The 23,887-nt window shown below is 46.3% G+C and overlaps 1 protein-coding gene across 1 annotated transcript in view; it reads right to left on the bottom strand.

The window, feature by feature from the left end:
* Nucleotides 1-23,887, bottom strand: part of pard3aa (par-3 family cell polarity regulator alpha, a) — a gene marked incomplete at both ends in the record, with an annotated part of 345,696 nt that overhangs the window by 232,729 nt on the left and 89,080 nt on the right. Inside the window, one exon of the mRNA XM_080544006.1 lies at nucleotides 3,528-3,705. Within this exon, the coding sequence (XP_080400132.1) occupies nucleotides 3,528-3,705 (178 nt within the window). The remainder of the gene's footprint in view (nucleotides 1-3,527; nucleotides 3,706-23,887) is intronic.

Genomic DNA, 23,887 nt, shown 5'->3' with positions numbered 1-23,887 from the left:
GACCGGCCGTCCATATAATTACAAGCAAATTACATTCATTATTGCAATTTACATCTCATCTCCGAGCCAATTACGAGGAGGCTGACCTCCTCGGTACGTCTCGGCATAAAAAATCTCAAAGGAGCTCCAGAGGACCGGGGGAGAGAGAGAGAGGAGGAGGACGGAAAAACAATCAATACCGTTCTGACGATGATTATTTCAGATATTCATAATTCTACGCTTCGGAGCACAGCTGCGAGGAGCCCCACCGGTGCACTTCGATGGCTGATGTGGGTTATCGCCGCCGGTAATTTGCTCGTCCGCACCTCTGAAGGGACGTACAGTATGGTAGTCTGCAGCCATCCGTCTTTCTGAGCGCCCCTTCAGACTGCAGCGGGGTGCGCCCGTCGCAAACAATCTAGACAGTTTAATTAAACGAACGCTGCGGATTACCTTTCACAACAGTGCTCGAGCGCAAGACGGTAATCAACTCCCAACTGAGGGCAAACTCTGTCATTTAGTATCTGCACCTTGATTTGAAGCTGGTATGGTCTAATGTTAACACTTAATCAACCATGAGGGGTCATTTTGACCCCTGTGAGTTTTTTTTGTTATATCTTTGCACTCGATCACATTTCAGGACCCTCCTTTCATGACTTTTCCTAGATATGTGCGTTCTACAACCCCAGTATCTTTACATTTTCAAAATCAGGATCATCAGGATAAGCTAGTATAAAGCTATTTTGGCGTTTTTCTGTGTAGGAAGCAGGCTAATTTACAAGCGGCCAACTAGTGTGATACCTTCTTGTGATTTTATGCTTTTATGCTTTTTCTAAAATGTGTTTTTTTCCCCTTTTCCTAACACCAGGGGAGCCACCCCTCCTGAATTTCGTTGTTTGGTACCTGTACTGTAGCAATGACAAATAAAGTCCATTCCATTCCATTCCATAGTGGTCGTTGTGTGTAAATAGCAGCTTCCTATTGTAAAGAGGCGGCTCTTTTAGTTGGTTAAAAAAGGCACGACTGTTCTAGTGTTAATGTGTGAGGCTGACAGTGGATTAGAATCGCTACAATCTACAGTATAATCCATAATGGAATCCATACACTATGGTATAGTGATGGGCAGCAGTTTTGCCCAGTGGATCAATGGTGTTATATTCTAGTAAGTATGTTTCTGAAAAGTGGGACGTGGAGGGAAAAAGATGAGGTACACGGCCGAATTTGACCTTTCTTATCTGTATTCATCAGGATAGAAGATTGATCACTTGCAGGCTGCCTGCTGTCCTGATTGTGGGCCTGGTCTTCTTGTACCATACCGCGATGATGGTGAGATTGGGGGCACACAGATAAACCCACAGTGGAATCGTTAACAGTGGGGGATATTGTTACACGCACGCACATGTGCACGCGCGCACGCACACAGGCACACACGCACATACAGACACAGGCACACGCACACACACACACACACACACACACACACACAGACACACAGACACACAGACACACAGACACAGACACAGACACAGACACAGACACAGACACAGACACAGACACAGACACAGACACAGACACGCACACGCACACACACACACACACACACACAGACACACAGACACACAGACACACAGACACACAGACACAGACACAGACACAGACACAGACACACACACACACACACACACACACACACACAGGGCCCCATTAAACCCAGAGAGTATGGGATCCAGTTGACTACAGTCAAATCACAGTGGTGGCCCTCCACTCTGGGACTGTGGTACATCTGCCCCCCCTCTGAGCTAGCTCTATGAAGGCAACAATAAAGTCAACGTTATGGTTTAAAAGAGAGGCTCGGTACCATGTGATACATGTGTGTCTCTTTGTTATGTGTGCCTTTTGTCTGTGTTTGAAAAAACTCAGGGAGAGAGAGCAAGTGAGCATGAATGTTTCTTTGAACATAGTGTACATGTTTGCCGACACATGCTGATTTACTTTATACTTCCATAGCTGCTGAACAAAGCTGCTCTCTGTACCAATTTCCATAAATCTCCAAAGCCCTAATAAACAAACCAGAAAGGCTATATGATGGCTTCTTATAGAAAGATGAAGGATCCGAGCAAACTGCTATGCATTCAGATGAGTCTATTCTACAGGAAACAGTAGAGCTTGAGGGAACGTTCTGGAACTGGATGTCCTGGATGTCCTCTAAAGGCCAAGACAGGTCTTTGTCAGCACTCTAGTTCCACTTCATGGAATGTGAGTGTATGCGTGTGTGTGTGTGTGTGTGTGTGTGTGTGTGTGTGTGTGTGTGTGTGTGTGTGTGTGTGTGCTTGTGTGTGTACGCTGTCTATGTCTATGTATGTATGTTTGTGTGTGTGTGTGTGTGTGTGTGTGTGTGTGTGTGTGTGTGTGGGAGTGACTGAGGTTCAGCTGTCAGTGTTAATCCTAGACCGTGTGTGTGTCTGCCCCTCCTCATGCATGATTGAGCGGCCGGTGCAGCCACAGTCCCCTGGACGACTCCACCTGCCTATCCAGTTGACTGCAGAGCGGGTCTCTGAGTCTGGACACACAATGCAACTCTGAAAAACTCCACCTACAAATCTACAAACTTCTATCAACACAAAGCTCTCCAAAGTATGAGCCAAAAAACGGACATAAAACGCCACACGACAACAGTTTGTTTACAAGAGAGCACAGCGGTCAACACCTCTCTTATACGACAATTTCCATGAAGAAATTACGGTCCAGCTAGATTCCGGACAATACTGTGTGGAGGTGACACATTTTCGGATTTTACTTTTCAGAGCTCTGGTATGTATGTAAGCCTTTTCGTACATGAAATGCAACTCAAAGCACTTTACAATGTGACGCGGTCTCGTGAAAAGAGAATTCTCGCCCAAGTCGCACAAATGACCAGAAAAGATACATTATTTGTGTGTTGTTGTGTTTTCCGTTTTTTTTGTCATATTATGAACGTTTAAGTGCTGAAGAGCCCACTCGATATAACAAACAACAGTTTTAGGATCACTAAATACTTAGAATTTGTTAATTGGATTCACTGTATCGTCTGCCGCAGGCTACTGAGCAAGTGATACATGGCTTATAAACAAACAAAGCGAGGACTGTGTGATCATCTAATCATGTGTAGTTATGTGTTTTTAGCATGTTGATGTTCTATCAGCATGTTGTGATGTGCTAAACATGCAGTTAGGTGTTCATAGCGATGTTCCTTCTTAGCTGCTAGCTACTAGCAGGTGTTTTGCGTGCGCTTTGCTCGTTTCTCCGGTATTTGGTGTGAGGTGTACGAACATTCAAATAAGCATATCTTCTTCAACTATTTTCAGATTTCAATGTATGACACATCATCTCGATTATTTTTTTTGTTTAAATGTACTTTTTCACCAGACCCTTTCACATATGTCTGAATACATTTCAGAGCAAAATGTTTTTCATGAGTTGTGACCCATTAGAGCACCTTTTAGAGCAGCGACGTATTTTAGTGAGATATTTATTTATATTTAGCGACTTTACTGGACTGTGTGACTTACTGGTTCGCATGGCGGACGGGGTGACCTCAATCTCGCTGGTCTGGTATGGCTGGAAGGCCGACATGTTGCTGGAGTTGAGCTCTCCGGTGAAGGGTTCAGGGCTGTGTGTGCCTGTGGAGCTGGCACTGGTGCCATCACCGCCATGGTGAGGATCCTGCTCTTCATACACCGCTACCAGCTGGAGAGAGAGGGAAAAACAAGAGAGGTCAGGTAAGGAGGAGAAGAAGGGAGGGAGGAAGTAAGAGAGTGACAAGCGAGAGAGTGAGAGTAGAGAGCGAAAGTGAGTGAGTGAGTGAGTGAGTGAGTGAGTGAGTGAGTGAGTGAGTGAGTGAGTGGGTGAGTGAGTGAGTGGGTGAGTGAGTGAGTGAGTGAGTGAGTGAGTGAGTGGGTGAGTGAGTGAGTGGGTGAGTGGTGAGTGAGTGAGTGAGTGAGTGAGTGAGTGAGTGAGTGAGTGAGTGAGTGAGTGAGTGAGTGAGTGAGTGAGTGAGTGAGTGAGTGAGTGAGTGAGTGAGTGAGTGAGTGAGTGAGTGAGAGTAGAGAGCGAAAGTGAGTGAGTGAGTGAGTGAGTGAGTGAGTGAGTGAGTGAGTGGGTGAGTGGGTGAGTGAGTGAGTGAGTGAGTGAGTGAGTGAGTGAGTGAGTGAGTGGGTGAGTGAGTGAGTGAGTGGGTGAGTGAGTGTGTGAGTGAGTAAGTGAGTGAGTGAGTGAGTGAGTGAGTGAGTGAGTGAGTGAGTGAGTGAGTGAGAGTAGAGAGCGAAAGTGAGTGAGTGAGTGAGTGAGTGAGTGAGTGAGTGAGTGAGTGAGTGAGTGGGTGAGTGGGTGAGTGAGTGAGTGAGTGAGTGAGTGAGTGAGTGAGTGAGTGAGTGGGTGAGTGAGTGAGTGAGTGGGTGAGTGAGTGTGTGAGTGAGTGAGTGAGTGAGTGAGTGAGTGAGTGAGTGAGTGAGTTAGTGGGTGAGGGATCTAATCTTTCCACATCTCCAGCATCTGAATGTCTGACACAGTCCTTTCATACAGTGAGCAGCTGTTCTATTGCCATACAGGTGATGCGTTGTCACATTTTCCTGGGCAGATAGGCGAGCACCGAGCGCTTCTAATCTCATCCCCTAATTACTGCATCCTTCCTAACCCACCCGGCCCTCGCCGCGGTGACTGTGCCAACAACACAATGCCGGCTTCGAGAATGTTCACAAGCATGGCTTAAAACCCAGAGAGAACAGATTATCACTCAGTGGTCTCTGTCTGTCTGTCTTGCTCTCTTGCTTTCTCCTCTCTCACATAATGTACACACACATACAAACACACCCCCACACACACACACACACACACACTAGCAGAGAGATTTAATTGTCTTTTATGCGGATAAGGAAAACATGGCATGGTCAGAGCTGTTTGACTCCCGGCCAGTCAACACTGCTCTGCCGAGGCTCAGGCAGAGAGAAGGAGACAAAGAAGAGAGATTGGGGAGGCTGAAGGGGGCGCTGCCAAGGGCTTTTCTAACGGGATGTTCGGAGCTGTGTTCTTCACATTAACATTGTTCCAAAAACATTCTTACAATAAGATTAGCCTTCACTCTCAGCCACACATTACACATCACACTCTAAGCCGCAGCAAGCAGCTCATGTCAGTCCTAGTCTAACTGCCATGTGACAATAGCATCATAGCGTCAATGTAAAATGTATCGCTGCATTAGCCGAATATCTGGGCAATGTAGCACTTCTAAAGGACGCGGATGGCGGAAAAAAGCGAACAAAAGAGGCATCAAAGGCAGTCGAATACAACAGCGATTGTGAAAACGCCATGCTTTTTGTCTGTCGATTAAAAATAGCCTAGCAAAAGTATTTTTGCATGTTTGCTTTTTTTTCTTGCCTGTTTGCAGGAGAAATCTGCATATAAGCAAGTTTAGAAGATTCTGTTCCTCTTTTAATTAAATTCATCCAGAGTGTAAGATATGTGTGTGTATGTGTGTGTGTGTGTGTGTGTGTGTGTGTGTGTGTGTGTGTGTGTGTGTCTATATGTGCACATTGTCATCTCACAAGTTTTTGTTTTGCACAATTAAAGCACATTGCATTCATTCACAAAGATGTTTCCATCGCCTTTCCATCGTTTGTCTGCTACTAAGGCCTCCACAAAGTTGACTTTAACTGGCTTTGCAGGGTTATGGGGGGGGGGGGGGGTGCTCTGTTGTTTATGTGTTCAGTATGCACACAATAGAGCAGGTATCCTGAGAGGGGTATGAGAGCATGTTCCTAAACAGCTTTTTACACCCCCGGCTAGACGAGCTAAGTCGTTCTGACAATTCGGTTGTTTGCAGTTCAAACATGACGCTGCGTGAGAGAGAGAAACTAAACTTGGAAGCAGTGGTCGTCGGTGTTGAACTCCGTCAAGTCGAGGAGTGGATGGGACCCGGAGTAAGTCCAGGCCTCTTTACATTCCCATTGTGTTCCGACTGAATGAAATATTAACGACAAAGTAATTAGTCCGCATTCGTATGTGGGTTGGAGTGTTTAACACGCTCCCTGACAAATTCGTGCCAGCTGGCCATTTAGAGAAGCCGAGAGAGAACAGTGTTGTTGGGACACAGCTAAGCACGATTCATTTTTAAATACACTCAAATCCCTCTAATTATGTCCACTTTAATACGCCTTGCCTCCTCTCCACCCACTCCAGTGCACTCTTCCCAGTCTCAAATGCACACCACTAAACCACCCTACGCCAACATCATCCCACTCATAATCAAATGGACCAGCGTTTATCAATCATGCAATATTTATGGGCTCTTGAAAGGGCTCCGTTTTGCCCTAAATCGACTGGAGCCATGAATAGTTAGTAAGAGGCAGCTGCCAGTTGAGACCAGCTCCGTCAAGTGCCTTTTTAGGTCAGGTCTCCCCACGGCACAACCAGGGGCGGGCCGTATTAGACAACCAGCAGCTCAGCCCTGCTCCTGTTCCTCTCCGTGCTCAATATGGAGATGGAGAGGGAAAGGTAGGGAGGGAGGCAGGGAGGGAGGGAGGGAGGGAGGGAGGGAGAGAGGGGAGACATAATAAGAAGTATAATAGTAGTAATAGTAGTAATAGGGATATTGGTTACAAAATATTTGATCCGTGCTCAATATGGAGATGGAGAGGGAAAGGTAGGGAGGGAGGGAGGGAGGGAGGGAGGGAGGGAGAGAGGGGAGACATAATAAGAAGTACAATAGTAGTAATAGTAGTAATAGGGATATTGGTTACAAAATATTTGATTGTTCAATCAGTCAACCTAAATCTAATGAATAGATACTGCATAGTGTTGTTAGTAGTGATATACATACAGATGTGACTGATCTCTTTCCTATGACTAAAGTATTTACAGGAAAGGACTAAAGGAGAAGAAAATGATGTGGAATGCGTGGGCTAACTTACTGTACAGTCACTGAAGTAGCTTTCCCTGCAGTGGGGAGATTGCAGGCTCTTTGGGAAAAGGCCAAATTCTGGGTGACACAAATGGTTGTTCTTTTTTGCGAGTAGCTACTTCTCTGAGCCTGGGCTTGTGTGGAGAATGGTTCTCAATAGTTTCACCCAAAGAAACTCAGAAGTGGAGCCAATTGCCAGATTGTGAGGGACCACTATAGCACATTAGGCTGTGTCACTGTCCCTATACAGCCCCTCTCATCCAGGCTTTCTTCCGCTGCTCCCTTCCTCTGTGCCCAGTCTAAGAGGACACCCTTAGCCAGAGGAGTCAGCACACATGTCCTCTTGTTTAGTCCAACCAGCACTCAGATTGATGCACACACACGCGCACACACACACACACACACACATACAGATACACACACAGACACTCACACACAGACACACACACACACACACAGACCAACACTTCCACGTCTGAAAAATTGGTTATGGCCACTCGGAATTGAAAAGATTTCACATTTCTATTCCCTAGCCGCTATATAAACAGTTACAACAGTTTCGCAAAAGAGGGACACACACTTTGAGCGATGCAGAAGAAAATATAGCAGGCACAGGCAGCATCCCTAATTGTGGAGTAGCATGACAAGTTTGAGCGTTCAGAGGGGGGGGGGGGGGGGGGGTGGAAAAAGTTTGTGCGATGAACTGAAGGTCAAAAAGCTATTAGGAGTGAATCTTCCAAGACATAGCTGAGTGGAGCAGGCGGAGTGCAGCTCCCTGGTGAGATTTCACGCCTCCTCTTCCAGCAGTGAACAACAACAATGGCGCTAAGCCCCCCGAGAGAAGGCAGAAGTCTCAGCCTGGGTCTCAACCACTCCCCCCGCTGCTGCCATTCACCTGCTATCTCACTAGAGCCCCTCAGAAGCTCAGGTGAGAGACAGAGAGAGAAATCTACATGACGAGAGAGAGAGAGAGAGAGAGAGAGAGAGAGAGAGAGAGAGAGAGAGAGAGCGAGAGAGAGAGAGAGAGAGAGAGAGAGAGAGAGAGAGAGAAGAGAGAAGAGATCGAGAAGAGGAGAGAAGGAAACTCTCAGAAGCCTTTCATGTTCTTCCCCCTTTGATCTCAGCCCTGGCTTTGGCAGTAGGGGGGGATGGCGGGCGGTGCGGAAGGTGGGGTGGGGTGTCAGAGGAGGGGATGAGGGGCTAGTTTGACAACTGACTCTCCCCATCCCCGTTAAGCACACGTCACTCCATGTGGCCTGTGGTCTGTGATCTGCCAGGGAGCCCGGGCACGCAGGTTGGCACCTACCGAAAAGATCCATCCCAGCCTCTAGTTGAGCACGGGTACGATTCGCTAACAGCGTGAGACAACGGCGGCCATTAGTAGGCATGGAAACCCCTCCTGTTGCCACTCCAGTGGTGTAACACCAGCAGTAAAGGCGTGACAGGGAACAAGACTAATCCCACATCCATCAGGAGACTCATTCACACCGTTAATGTAGGGGACAGCCAACACAAAATAAACCCCCATGAAATCTAGCCGCTACACCTTCAATTACGGAAGCAGAACTAAAGTGGTCGATCCGGGTTGCCTGCTTTAAATATTCATTGCCGTAGAAAAGTCCCGCTCGGAGGCAAGATTATAAAAAAGTTATTTTGTATTCCTTCTTATTTTTTTCCACATTAATTTCCCCGCAAACCAAATATCAATGTCGGTGGAACTAACGATGCGTGATTGTGGCGTGGAAAAAAGGAATGACAGCCTTCTGGTGGCATAGCACACCTCTGCATGTACCAAAGCCTAGTTCGGGGCTATACATTCGATACACTTTCAGCAAGCAAATGATCTAATTTCGTCACAAATTAGCGGTCAAAGTTTCAGGCTTTCCCCCCTCGTCTCATTTTGGGGACAAATTGCTCCGGTTGGCATTTAATTGAAGTTAATCACTTGCCTGTCTAAAGGCTCTGTCTACACTGCTCTGGGACTAAACATGACTCCATGGAGACGCACACGCATGAACAACCTGAATATAAAAGCGGGATATCATAATATTGTGTCTGCAGCCCGGAGTGAAGCTTTCCAAATCGAATACGGAAGCTAACAAATAAATAAATACATAGATAAAACAGAATTAACATTAGCTAATCCCCAAACATTGAACACTACTCTTTCAAGCTTTCCAGTGCCCCCCCCCACCCCCGCCCCCCTCTCTTTCTCTCTGTCTCACTGTGTCTCTGTGTCTGTCTCTCTGTGTCTCTCTCTGTCTCTATGTCTCTCTCTCTCTCTCTCTCTCTCTCTCTCTCTCTCTCTCGCCCTCACTCTCTCTCTCTCTCTCTCTCTCTCTCTCTCTCTCTCTCTCTCTCTCTCTCTCTCTCTCTCTCTCTCCCGCCCTCGCTCTCTCTCTCTCTAAACTACACAGGCCTCATACAATGAATCAAGCAAACATGTGTAATTCCTCATCCAATCCAAATAAGGAGTCATTCATGAGTATACAGTATGGTCTATTTTTCATGACCAATAATGTCCTGCGCAGGCCAGAGTAACAGGTTACACTGGGTCAGGATCTTATTGACTACAGATATGTTCATACAGTAGGCCTACAATTAATCCATTTAAACATTTCGGAAACGTTAGAATTATAAGGTTCTATCTCCATTTTTGTCAAAATTGAGTTTTTTACATAATCTGATCCATTAGGTGTTTATTAATGCCTGTGTGGTGTTAAAATGTTGACATTTTTTAAGTTAGTAATTAATAAAATACAAAGGTTCCCTCTCACAAAACATAATGGAATGTAAAAACCTTGACGCTCAATATCTCTGAACTACCCTAAACGGAGATAGAACCTTATAATTCTAAGCTCACGATTTCCATGTCTTCAAACATCTCTTCCCGCATCGTTTACAGAAAAAAATATCCTTAGCTAAGCATATCTTTTTGGGTCAGGTTGAGTGCTACTGTAGGTTCGAAGGGGGCACATAATGTATGAGACCAGAACTGCACCGTGTTGTAAAACTTGAATAAGTAAAAAGTGAATAGAACACTCTAGTGCAGATAGGCTTTATAAGGAAGTACAGGACCCAGTTGTGTCTCCGAAAGCACAGTCATCTCCAGTACCCTGGTGCTGCTGCAGTGCCCTTAGCCACACAGAGGGCTCGTCCATGTTTAATAGAGGAGGGGATGTGGGAGGGAAATGTGGGAGCTCAGAATGGGCCCATGTAGCAGGGAGATCCTGGAGCAGACAGGACTCAGCTGAGGAAGGGATGGGTGCGGTGCTGGGAGAGGTCACACATACACACACACGCATGCACACACACACACGGATGCACGCACACGCACGTTCATACCCATACAGGCAGGCAAGGGCACAGAGAGTGTAAAGTAGGGGTGTAATGGTGCACAAACATTTCGGTTCGGTACATACCGGTACCTTGGTTTTTAAGTCACAGTTTGGTACGTATTTCGGTATATCGGGGTAAAGTTTATCACAAAATCTAAAAAAATAAACGCTTTTAAATGATTATTAACACTGAACAAACAGTGTGTCTTTCTTTCTTTCTTAAATAAAATAAAGTCTGTCAATACTGCTGCAACCAGCTGCAACCTACTAATAAAAAAGAACAATTTACTGAAACGTAAATAAAATATATTCTCTCAAATAAATGACATATAATCAAATATATCCATTAAGGTGCAGCATTTAGAAAATGAACTGAACTGTATTTGTATAATAACATTACATTTACTGAAAAGTAAATCAAAATGAATATTCTCTCAGATGAACAAAAACATATATAATAGAATACACATCCATTAAGGTGCAGCATTTAGAAAATGAACTGTACTTGAACTGTACTGTACTTGTATTCACATAAGCAGCTTTCAACTTCACATACTTGCCAGCTTGTACTGACATTCATTGTATTTTCATATAGTTGTTTATAAAGGGCTGGTATGACTTCCTGGCTGAAATAACAAGATAACTACCTAAAAATGCTCCATTACTTTCAACATGTGTTTAAAACCTGTTCTCAACAACAGTGGTCCACCTTGGCATTTGTTATTGCTTTGGCCTGGTCTGAATTGTTAGCAAGTGGTTGCTTAAATGCCATGGGTAGTTGTGTTTTCTTTTTGTAGCTGTGATGTTTGCAGTGGGGTGATGCCGTCTCACAATGCATGAGCAAGTTTGATGTATTGCCAGCTGCGTACCTGATGGCAGTTGAACAATGCAGCATATAGCTTTGGTCTGATCCACATGTACCATCGTCACTGTAGGTAACTGAGAAATGTTCCCAAACAGTAGATTTAAGGGATGCTGGAGGAACTTCAATGAATGAATGAATGAATGAATGAATGAATGGTCTTTATTGTCATTGATATAGTACAGGTACCAAACAACGACATTTGGGAGGGGGGGCTCCCCTGGTGCTAGGAAAGAAAAGAAAAACTAAAAAAACAAGAAGGGAAAGGAGCTGGTTTACATAAATAAAGGCTATGTACACTATCCACTATACTATACTGTACAGATAAAACACTGTGCTGTACTCTATGCTATGCTATACCTATTCTAACACCTATTCAAGCTCTAGTTTAACTGCGTTCGCCATAACGACTGGTAAAAAAAATACTGACTATTTCTCTGTGTGCACATGCGTACTGACTGAGGGTGCGTTCGTAAATACACTCTGGAAATCTGATCAGCGCTCATGGAATGCCTCTAGTCCAATCAAATGACTTGCTCTATGAAAACTCTATGAAACTATGAAAACACTCCACTCAGTAGGGCGACGACAACGCAAATCCTTTAGTAATAGTCCTGGGACTCACTACACCACAATCCTCTATCGATCCATACATCTATCTATCTACACTAGTCAATTCGTTAGTCAATCCATCCATCTATTTAAAAGTTGAGAGGAGTGAAAATTCAAATGATGTCATCCATCATACAGCCATCGCACACTTGCATAATGGGATGTATAAACCCCAAACCCCACTGTTAAGACTCCAGTGATGACAGTGCCCAGTCCTTCCCTATCCCCCTGCCTCCTCTGGCTCTCTGCCCTGTCTGGGGAACTGAGTTATCACACGGCCCACGTTGAATATTTCATTATTCCCCCCCCCCCCCATTATTTCCCACCACCAGACACCATGGGCCCTTGGTTTCCGAGTGGAGACAAAGTGCTTTGTGCTGTTTTTTATTTTCTGCTTATTAAGGTCATTAAATATTCAGACAATAGTGCCAACCCACTCTGGATGTCACGGGCCGCTCCAAGTTGTTCAAAGGCAAATGCATATTTCATATTTCAGAGGTGCAGCGATGAGGGAAACATGTGGAGAGAGAGAGAACACCTCGGTCCCACTGGAACGCCTTGGCTGCAACGACTATGGCGTCAACGCAACGCCTTATTTAACCAAGGGTGCCGCGACTCACTAAATACAGTATATCCCCTTCCAACAGTGAGTGTGTTCAAGAAGTGTGATTTTCCACTGGTGAGTAAGGCGATGATGAGTGGGGGATTCAATAGCCCCAAAATTAGCAGCCACTAAAGTTTTAGAGTAGTTACGATTCTTACTGAAACATTAAGTCACCGTTTATTTCACTTTTGTTCCCCTCTAAAAATTCACTGAGAATAAAGGAATAAAGCAAAAGCAGGTAGTTTTAGGCCCTGGAAAGGGAAAAAAAGGGGTGGGGGAGAAAAGAAAAAGAAATAAATGTGAAAAAATAAACGGAGCAAGCAAAGTTTAAACAGATTAGAGACTCATCCTTTCAAAATCCACTTGGCCAAGTTCTAGCCCTCCCTTTGAAGCTCTCCTGAGCAGTGAAGGCTGGGGGAAATGAATTCACATTTTATTTAGGACCTGTGTTACGCACTACCTATGGACTGTGCTGACAAAATGAACATTCTAAAAATCCCTTTCCATTTGATATTCTGAACACATTTAACCTCTGGTCATCTATACAATTGCATTCTCATTCTGCAGCGAAATAAATAGCCATTGAGACACATTAGGCCTTTGTTGCTACAAGGAACATTGAGAGAGAGAGAAAGAGAGAGATAGATAGAGAGAGAGAGAGAGAGAGAGAGAGAGAGAGAGAGAGAGAGACATAGACAGAGAGAGAGACATAGAGAGAGAGACAGAGAGAGAGAGAGGGAGAGATGACAGAAGAGCAAAACCAATTACGCTGCATCGTGGTAAGAAAGCATGAAATGTGATATGCATCGTATGAGTTGAATTGCACGGCGGTGCCTCTTCATTCAGATATATGGAGAAAATACATATTAACATCACTAGACTGGCACTAATTAAAAACTGGGCAGGACCCTGGCTAGGTGCCAGCTATGTTTACATCAATCCTATTCAATCACTGCAACCACCCGTATAAAGCATAATAATCCTATTTCTCAATCTTCTTGTCTGTCTTTGGAATTTAGATTACTTTTACTACAGTCAATTGTCCACTGTTAATTCCCAGTTATTGGTTGATCCCCAGGCAATGCTCAGATTATCTTCCATGATGTAGATGTGCATGCTTAACTACTAGGCTATACCATCAATTACCTTAACACTGACTCCTTACAATGTCATTCCAAAAGTATAGGCCTATAAAGGCATGCACACGTTTGGTTTAAATGCGGCTTTAAAGGCGGCCGTGTCTCAGGAGGTAGAGCCGCCATCTAATGATCGCAAGGTTGGCAGAACGGCGGTTCGAGCCCCGGCTGGCCACATGTCGAAGTGTCCTTGGGCAAGACACTGAACCCCGAATTGCTCCCAGTGAGCGGGCCGGCGCCGTGCATGGTAGCTTGCCGACATCGGTGTGTGAACGGGTGAATGAGAGGCTGTTGTAAAGCGCTTTGGATAAATAAAGGCGCTATATAAGTGCAGTCCATTTACCATTTACCATTTAAATGCACTAACACATTGTTTGTGTTATCTAATCTATAGTCCATGATATTCTCTATTGATTTCCTGAAGTCTCTCTCAATTCATCTTCTAAATATAGTTCTAAAAGCACCTTGAGGTGTCATTCCCGCTAAAATGGCCTTCAGGAAATCAAATCAATCAAATTACCCCAGCAGCTCCACAGTCTTCAACTCACTTGCCCTCTACACACCAATTTAATAATGCCTTTCCTGCAGCCCTGATTCTCATGCAAACAGTGAAAGGCATGTCTCCCTGCAACACACACACACACACAAACACAACCAGGGGAAAGTAATTAAAGCCTTACAACCAGGGACCACTGCTGGTGAAGGGAAAAGAAAAAGGGAAAACTACAAACAACCTGGACTTCCTCCAGTGGTGAAGTTATTACCCAGATATTCCTGAGAGAGAGAGAGAGAGAGAGAGAGAGAGAGAGAGAGAGAGAGAGAGAGAGAGAGAGAGGGAGAGGGAGAGAGAGAGAGAGAGAGAGAGAGAGAGAGAGAGAGAGAGAGAGAGAGAGAACCTGAGAGAGAGAGAACCTGGAACCAGATATAGGGTGTGTCTAGATCAGAGACAAGCAGATGAGAGGAGCTTGCCCCCCCCCCCCCCCCACCCCCCCTTCATCAAGTCTCACGTGATTCAGACCCGCCACACCATAGGGTGAGCTGAGGAACATATCCGTCAACTCCTATATTGATTAGGCAAAACCCAGCTCAATAATGTTGATACAGGGGGATCTGTATCAGGGGGTTCATGGTGCATTCCCTTTCTACAAAGTTGACCCTTGACCCCTCACCTGGGACAGGCTCTGGGCAAGCTGCCTGTAACCTGAGGCAGTGCATGAACAATGAACCCTATTTGTGTGCAGCCCGCCCGGTATGCACGACGGACTGCTTTTACGACAGCACCATTAAAACAAACCCTCCAAAACCAGACCGTAACGTCTATACGCACGGCTCACAAATGCTTCAGCCTTAAACTTGAAGTAGACAGAGTAGTAGTCTTGAGAATATCGACGGTTTGTGTTTTCCACTATTACAGGCACACGCAGAGAAGCCAGGGAAACAGGAGTGAGACACTTTTACTGGGTGTTCATGTGGCCCTAATAAACCCCATGTTCTATAATGGAGAACGAGGCGAAGCGGAGGTCTGGCAGGCTGGACAGAGACAGCCGCGGGGGACACCACTGTCATTATCTGCCATCTGCAGGTGTGAGTGGCCCCCTCGCCTGGAGGGATGAAGAGACGGTGGGAGGAAGGGAGGGAGGGAGGGAGGGAGAGAGATGGAAGTGGAGAGTACTGGTCTGGCAGATAGGAGACTGCCTTTCCCCACGAGTGCAAACTATATATGTATAAGAAGCGTCACACACATAAACGTAAGCACACAAACACACACACACACACACACACACACACAGACAAACACACGCACAACGTGAACACGCAACAACATCCTACAGGGCATGGCGAAACATGAAAGGCATTATTTCATCTCCTGATTTCCATTTTTAATATGAGCAGCCGCCGCCAAGCGGAAGAAGACACGCTGTGAGCCGGGGTGCGAAGCTAAATGAGTCGGGTGTTCTGTTGACACACAAAGTCTCAGCTTCTCTGCCGTTACCCAATCGAATGACTTTGATAATCAAAATGATGACAGATAAGACGGAATGGGGAAACAGAGCGCGTGCTTCCATGTAGACGGTGTGGAAGGCTGGCCAGGGCCGGCCCCCCCCTCTGCGAGAGACGGGTGTCTGTAGCTCAACAGTCAAGAACAGGGGAGTACTTGTCTGTCAGCGCCGCTCCGTAGGGGGTTTCACAAACAGTTACGGGTGTTGAGTAATAATTAAAACAGTCCTCGGGACAGCAAAACACACACATAAATCACTCGGCTGCAATGTTTCTGAGGTTGTCTGGGTTTTTTTTCTTTCTTTCTTTTCTTTTTTACTTCGTGAATCGATTTGTGTCAGCAGGGGGGGTTTTGAGGACAGGGAACTTTGCCTAAAGCGTCAGGGCATGAAAAGGCAAGAAGGGAGAGGGAAATATCGGTATGAGAGTACAAACCTGACAAGCGAGGAGAGAGACACAACACAACACCTCCCTACTGTACAAAGAAAACAGGTGAGGCAGGAAGCTCCTATCTCAGACAATTAACAGGGTAGAGTTGTTTATTCGTTAGCTTGCCTTTCCCCCCGCTATCATTGCCAAGGTTGTAGTCAAGCCTCATGGAGCTCAAGAGCACTCCACATCCCAAAGGCAGGTGGGCTCTGGCTGTGGTTGTCTGCCTGCATATAGCAGCACCCTGCAAAGAGGCTGACAATGACAACCCTGGAGCCTTGTGAAGGCTACCCAGCGCAGACACTAACCCAACACTACAGACAAGACATCGTGGAAGCCACCGCACTTCCTTGCTTAATAATGTAGTTATTAATAAGGTTGTTATATGCGCTCACGCACTCACACACACACACACACACACACACACACACAAGCTTGCTGTTTCTTTCCTCAGAGTGTGTGAAAATATGATGTGGCAAATGTGTGGGGCATGGGCCCTCCTCACACCACTGTCATGGCCCTGTTTCCTCCACACTTGGGGCTCTCTTCTCTGTGTTCCACTGCCTTTCCTGAGGTAACATCCGCGTCCACTCTAAGAGACCCGGGTTAGTGTGACGAGACGCCGGCCGTCACTGTCGAGTCCCCGGTAAGCCTGTCACCACCGCCGCCGCCATGGGGGCATGTGATGAGTTGGCTGCTCACCAAGCGTGACACACTGGTAACATACTGGAGACACATCTCTCTCGCCTGTCTGTCTGTCTGTCTGTCTGTCTGTGGAAAGTTGCTGCTTTGTCTGTGTCTGTCTGTCTGATACAAAGCGATTGTCTGACAGCGTCTAGTCTTACGGATATGAGTCAGCACCGCGGGATTCTTAGGATAACTCGGGTCTGAGACAGAATACTAATAGTGCGTCTCTATTCTAGAGGGTGTCTCTATTCTAGAGTGTGTCTCTATTCCAGAGTGTGTGTCTATTCCAGAGTGCGTGTCTATTCCAGAGTGTGTCTATTCCAGAGTGTGTCTATTCCAGAGTGTCTCTATTCCAGAGTGTCTCTATTCCAGAGTGTGTCTCTATTCCAGAGTGTGTCTATTCCAGAGTGTGTCTCTATTCCAGAGTGTGTCTATTCCAGAGTGTGTCTCTATTCCAGAGTGTGTCTATTCCAGAGTGTGTCTCTATTCCAGAGTGTCTCTATTCTAGAGTGTGTCTCTATTCCAGAGTGTCTCTATTCCAGAGTGTGTGTCTATTCTAGAGTGTGTCGCTATTCTAGAGTGTGTGTCTATTCCAGAGTGTGTGTCTATTCTAGAGTGTGTCGCTATTCCAGAGTGTGTCTCTATTCCAGAGTGTGTGTCTATTCTAGAGTGTGTGTCTATTCCAGAGTGTGTCTCTATTCCAGAGTGTGTGTCTATTCTAGAGTGTGTCGCTATTCCAGAGTGTGTGTCTATTCTGGACTCCCAATTTGGTGTAGCATGTTCTTTACATATACTTGCAAAGAGACAAACCCTAAATATGAAACCAATCCGGTTTTTCTTTTACACGATTGTCAATTACATCAACGCATCAAGTTAGTTAAAGAGTTTGGTCCAAACTGAGAAGCAGAGGAGGTGGACCTGGACCAGCTCTCCCTGTGTATGCCTGTTTCCCCTCAGAACTAAGACCTAATCCGGCGTTCTGCTCCGGCTCTGTTCAGTCTCAGAGCAGACAGACGCCCGAGAGGAAGTTGGAGTCTTAGCCATGCGGCTTGTGCCCTCTAGTGCATCTTGTACACAAAAATACCACTCTTTCTCTTCTTTCTCTCACACGCAGAATGCCACTCTTTCTCTCACACACAGAAAAGACCACTCTTTCTCTCACACACAGAATATCACTATTTTTCCTCATACCAAGAATTACCTATCGCTCTCTAACACACAGAATACCCCTCTCTCGCTCTCACAAACAGAAGACATCTCACTCTCACATCCAGTTCTGTCCCTCTGATAACTCACTGAAACAATGGTTAAAAACTCCAGAGATATCAGTGATAAGTCGACCATTATAGATGAACATCCTGAGACACATAAGAAACTCTGCAGCCACAACACACAGAAGAGGAGCACACAGAAACACTAAGTCTGATTCATTACAATTTTCCCTTTTTTTTTAACCATGTTCAAATAATTCATTTTCTAAATACTGTATCTTAAAAAGTAGAAAAGAAGGGAACACGAGGACACTTCCAGAGCATTATAGACCTTCCACTGGGGAGTGTCACTGCACTCCAATAACCTTAATTATTCAGTATTAGCCTCGTATTGATTTCCTGTTGGAATCGACTTACGGAGTCCTTGCTCTTGGACGTGGGGCGGCTGTCGGCAGTGTGTTTGTACTTTCTCTGTGTGAGACTTTTTCAAGGGAACAAAGAGAAGATGGACGTCTGTAAGATACAGGATATGGTAATAAAGTCATTAAAGATACTTCTTCTTATCAACAAAGTGATAGACGCGGCCGTCTCAGCTAGCGTGCGCAACCTAGCTTCCCCTAACTGTCCTTGGGAAGGGGTCGAACGTGCGGAGAGGGCTCAGTGACATGCTGATGTGGGCGGCTGTGGCGCAGGAGGTAGAGCCGCCGTCTAACGATCGCACGGTTGGCAAATCGGCGGTTCGAGCCCCGGCTGGCCACATGTCGAAGTGTCCTTGGGCAAGACACTGAAGCCCAAATTGCTCCTAGTGAGCGGGCCGGCGCCTTGCATGGTAGCTTGCCGCCATTGGTGTGTGAATGTGTGTGTGAATGGGTGAATGAGAGGCCGTTGTAAAGCGCTTTGGATAAAGGCGCTATATAAGTGCAGTCCATTTACCATTTGCCTGCAGGGTTCCCACGCTGAGGTCCCACTGAAGAAGAATAATACTCATAATAAGTGTTGATGTGAAAGAAAAACATTGTGGCTGTCAGAAGATGTGGATGAGACTAATTGCTTGAGGATATGAGTTATCAATGTTTAGTTTGGGGATGGGAGGGGTGGTCTGGTTACTCGCCAGTACACGCCACCCGAGCCAAACGCTGACCGCGACAAAAACACCAGAAAGTGGAATGCACGAGACCACAGGCATGTTACATGTCAGAGGCTCGCAGCTGTGTGAGAAACAAAAGCACGTGACACTCTATCTAAGAGTCGACGCTTTCTCTCGCTAACATGGAAGTATGTGGGAAAAGGAAAAGCACATAAAGAAATCTCCCAAGCACAGGTGGTGGACGTTGTCTGTCTGAGGTGTCTCCTTGGCCCAACCTTGTGAGGCTGCACAGGGGCTGAGGGTAGGGAGCAACGCGGGGGCCCTGTGGTCAGTCATAAGGCAGCCCCATGGCAGGCTAGGGGGGTTGGGAGGGCTGGGAGGGCTTGGCAGTGTGCAGCTGTCTGCAGCTTTGCTACGCCTCCTAATCAGCACTAATTGGCACTTGCAGTGACAGGCTTGGGCCTGAACCCACCACAGAGAGAGTTTACAGTTTACGTCTGTCTCCTCCGCTGCAGGAGCACTCATCCCTCCCTCTCATCCCTCCCTCTCCCCGCAGGGCAAGGTTCAACCGCGCTGGCATTCACACAACACTGTGCTGTCTCTCTGAGTGTGTGTGTGTGTGTGTGTGTGTGTGTGTGTGTGTGTGCGTGTCCGTGTGTGCGCGTGTCCGTGTGTGTGTGTGTGTGTGTCCGTGTGCGTGTGTGTGCGTGTGCGTGTGCGTGTGTGCGTGTGCGTGTGCGTGTGCGTCCGTGTGTGCGTGTGTAAGTGCCCTGATGTTTGGTTGTCAGAGGCGTAGTGATTATGTAGTCATATTTTGGAAATTCATTTCACTGTTCATTTGTCAGCCAACACCCTATATCAACATTTCAACAGTTCAAAATGAGGTATGTCTGTAAGGTCACCCGGATACATCTAATTAAGAATTGGCCTATTAAAAAGTTGGGAAAGAGTAAACCTTGAGGTGACATTCATATTGATGTATGACTCAGAACTTTGGCAGAGCATACTTGAAAGAACATTGACTCCGCCAGTCAATTGTTCCTTGTTCCCAGAGAAACTCAAGAAGTCATCAAAAACACTGAATAGGGCTCTTTGTTCAGTCTTCGGATAAAAAAATAAAATAAAATAAAAAAGATTTGCACTGCGGCACTTCACAAAGCATCTGAAAGCTCAAAAGCCGCCACACAGCCATATGAATATAAAGCAGTTTGTGGATTACACTGTCAGCCTACTGTGTGTGTGTGTGTGTGTGTGTGTGTGTGTGTGTGTGTGTGTGTGTGTGTGTGTGTGTGTGTGTAAGGCCACGCTTCCTAGCTCATCTCTCAAACAGCTCTGCATCTCTTCCTACAATCTGGCAGTGAAGAGTAAAACAGATCATTCACACATCCTCCCTCCACTTAGTGACCGTGCGGACCCCCTTGACTGCTCAGATATCCCCTGGGTACCTTTGCTGTGAACACTCTCTCTGAATCGCCAATTTCAAAGGAAGCAACTTCGCTGCAAGACTCGCAGAGTAACAGAGTTCATTGTATGAATATCGGGCTTTAATGAGTTTCTCCATTGAAGCCTTACAGTTCATTTCCCATGCTATTAAGCTGGCAAGAGAGGAGTGTGTGTGAAACTCCTAGTGTGGAAATTGTAAATAAGAGAGAGAGAGAGAGAGAAAGAGGGAGAGGGAGAGAGAGAGAGAGAGAGAAAGAAAGAGAGAGAGAGAGAGAAAGAGAGAGAGAGAGAAGGAGGGAGAGAGAGGGAGAGAGAGAGAATAAGAGCGGGAACGAGAACAACAGACATCAGACACAGCTCAAGAAATAATGCTGAGTAGAAAGGGCCAGTGTTGTAGCGTTGGCCAGAACAGAGACAACCCGATCCACGTTAGGGAGTGCCAAGACCTGCAGCGGAGCCCCCCTCATGTAGGCCCCCCCTCAGCCTGCAGTACACAGCTGCAATCCCCCCCAGACGATCTCAACCGGCCCCCGTGGAAACTGGAGTGCACGACAGGAGCCAAAATGTCATCTTCACCAGCAGATGGGTGCTGATCTGTGTAGAGAAAAGGGTCCTTGGCAGGCAGTTGAGCCGAGCGAGGCAACAGTAACCATGAGGTGTAACACAAAGCCTCCCAGGAGTATAATCTCCTCCTTCAAAAAAGCATGTAAGCCCCTTGCTCTTAGGAAACCAAATCGGGCCGATTTTCTCCATAGGAGCCATGTTGTTGTGGCCTCTGGACAGATTCTAGACTGATATGAAGACATATTATTGTTCGAATTGGAAGTAGTAGAAGAGCTGACCATACAACATAAAAAGCTAACAAGGACAAGACTTCTGGGAACTGTATCTGTTGGCTGGGCGAGAAAAAGTTGTCAAACATCTTTCGGGAGCCAATTGAATTCCTCGGTTTTCTTTTTCATGAGTTACTGGAGTTTCGAGCGGACCGCAGCGCTACTGTCCGTGGGTTAGTGTGCTGTTGTAAAGTGGTTGGGTCACACTGTCCAATGTCACACTTTGGCCCCCCTCATTTAACACTAGAACTGTGAGTAAAGAAAAAATGTCTATCTTTGCACTCTATCAAATTTCAGGACCCTCCTTTCATGATTTTTCCTAGATATGTGCGTTCTACCACCCAGTATCCTTACATTTTCAAAAATCACATCAGGATAAGGCTAATACAAAGCTATTTTGCCGTTTTTCTGTGTTGGAAGCAAGCTAATTTACAAGCAGCCAACTAGTGGTCGTTGGGTGTAAATAGCAGCTTGAGCATTGTAAAGAGGCGGCTCTTTTAGTAGGTAAAAAAGGCACGGCTGTTCTAGTGTTAAAGAATGACCCATATATGATCAAGCTACTTAATCAACAATATGTAACAACATAATACAATGACTTAGGTACTGAAGTAACTCAATATCACTAAGGACTAAGGTAAGGACTAAGGTAACTCAACATCAGGTGTTACCAGTGCTGGTGATGTGAGTGACCTAGGGTGAAGTTTAGGCTGCTCTTGAGAAGAGTGAGGTCTTTGAAGATGGTCCACGCCAGAGAGAGCTGCCTTCATCAAATTGCACTTCCTTTGAAGGAACATGACATACACTGGATCCTGACCTCCTGTTTGAACCTGAAGTGTCCATGTGGTACTCAATTCAGACAGCCTGTCTTCTCCACAGATAGTGAGCCAGAACCAGAGCAGAAACTAGCTCTACTATGAAGACCCACAACCCTCTCTGGGGAACACTGGACAACCCCAGTAGCCTTGAGCCTTCAAGCCTCTCCATAATGCTCCTCATAAATGGCAACACCTCCTGTAACACTCTCCACAACGGCCTCTATAAATAGTAACACTACCTCACACACTACAGTACTTCGACACGTTCACATGTGCTGTTTCTCACTCCATGTATGGTGCATTATTCCACGGACCTGCTTGGGGAGCGTCGAGCAGCACGACAGTGCGGCATTCATTCAGAACCGTGAGATCCAGAGGTGGAGGAGGCGGAGGACTGTGAGCAGGCTGTGGTGCGTGGCTGTGCTTTCTCTCCCAGCTCATGTTTAATGTAGATGTGTGTGAATTAATTGTGAGCAGAGGGGATGTGTAGTTAACGGAGAAAAATAAGTAGAAGTAGGCCCGGAGGAGGGAGGGTGAGGAGAAGGAAGTTCACCCCTACTGTGAACGGGGCGGGGGGGACGCAGGGCCCATCGGATTGACAATGTTAGACAGAACGCCCCTAAATGAGTCCTGACAGCACCCAGCCCCTCTTTATGGGCCACATGCACCAGCCTAATTCACCTCTATCCTGCTTGTCCCTATTAGCCGTCCCTCAAACCCAATTAACACCTAAACAGCCATTCAGGAACTGATTCCAAATGTATGTTGGTGATTAAGGGGAGGAAACATGGGTACTTATGGCAGGAAGAGGCTTTAAGACACTAGGCTAGTTGGGGCTATCAATAGCTAGCCTAAAGAATGTGAGGTAAAACAGGTAGGCAACATATTCACGGGTAGACATGTGTGTAGACAAGTAAATAGGGGGCATATCGACTGATAAGGTCTTCCTTGGGGCTTGTTAACATAAAAGTGAGGACGCAGTGCATCCCAATTAGTGTTAACAATATGCTTAAAAACAGTATCGGCAATTTTTTTTAACAAGGGCTTTGTGAAGGCTGTCTGCTTCGTGCCGGCTGTTTGGTGATTAACTTGTTATTCGGTTTAGGAGTCCCGTGGGAAAAGCGGTGCTTCGGCGCTCTCTGATTCATCGTACCCGCCTTCGACCAGATTGTCGCCCTGTGAGGCCGGCGCCAGTGGTTTGGCCCAGCCTCTGGTCTCGGCGGTTCCCAGCGTCGCCCCCTTGAGCGCGGAGGTGTTTGGCGCACGCCATGGCGCTCATTAGCGGGTACTACAAAGTCAACCGCCGCTGTTTCTGCATCTGACTGCCGACGCAGATCAAATAACCGCCGCACGGAAAAAAACATTCGGGCGATTCCTCTCACGGCGAGCCTTTGAAGGGGCAGGTTCTCGCACGTGTTCCGACAAAAGGCTAAACCGCCGAAAACATTCCTACGCTATTGTGTAAACGTGGCTTTAATAAGCCTTGAAATTTCCAGGAAAAACAGGCTGAGCCCAAACGTGACGAACCGTTGGAGCTACTGTGACCCTAAAAGACCACTAGGGTCAACTGTAAGCAGTGAGCTCTCACTGACACCTCGATGGTAACCATAATCAATGGACTGACATTCCAGGTCTTCATTGTGACGGAATGTTTTTAGACCCTTGTGGTGAGCACAGAGAGCAGACCTCGCGTATCACAGGGAACAGTCTCGTCCACCGTACCGCCGTGAAAGAGGCCAAAACCTCAGTCAACCGCTGCGGCTGCCTTCTGAATTATTCACCTCATCCAGAAGGCCTATAGATAGATAGTGCTTTACTAGGTTATGCTATGAAGAGGAATATTGATCAAATAATTGATTGGTTTATGCAAGAGAGTAACTGACTGCTCAGTGATCCGTTTGGGCAGCTCATTACTTTGA

Source organism: Nansenia antarctica (assembly GCF_963989245.1).
Source record: "Nansenia antarctica genome assembly, chromosome: 13".
Lineage (NCBI taxonomy): Eukaryota > Metazoa > Chordata > Actinopteri > Argentiniformes > Microstomatidae > Nansenia > Nansenia antarctica.
Note: the sequence above shows the minus strand (reverse complement) of the source record. Positions and strands in the feature narration are given on the sequence as shown.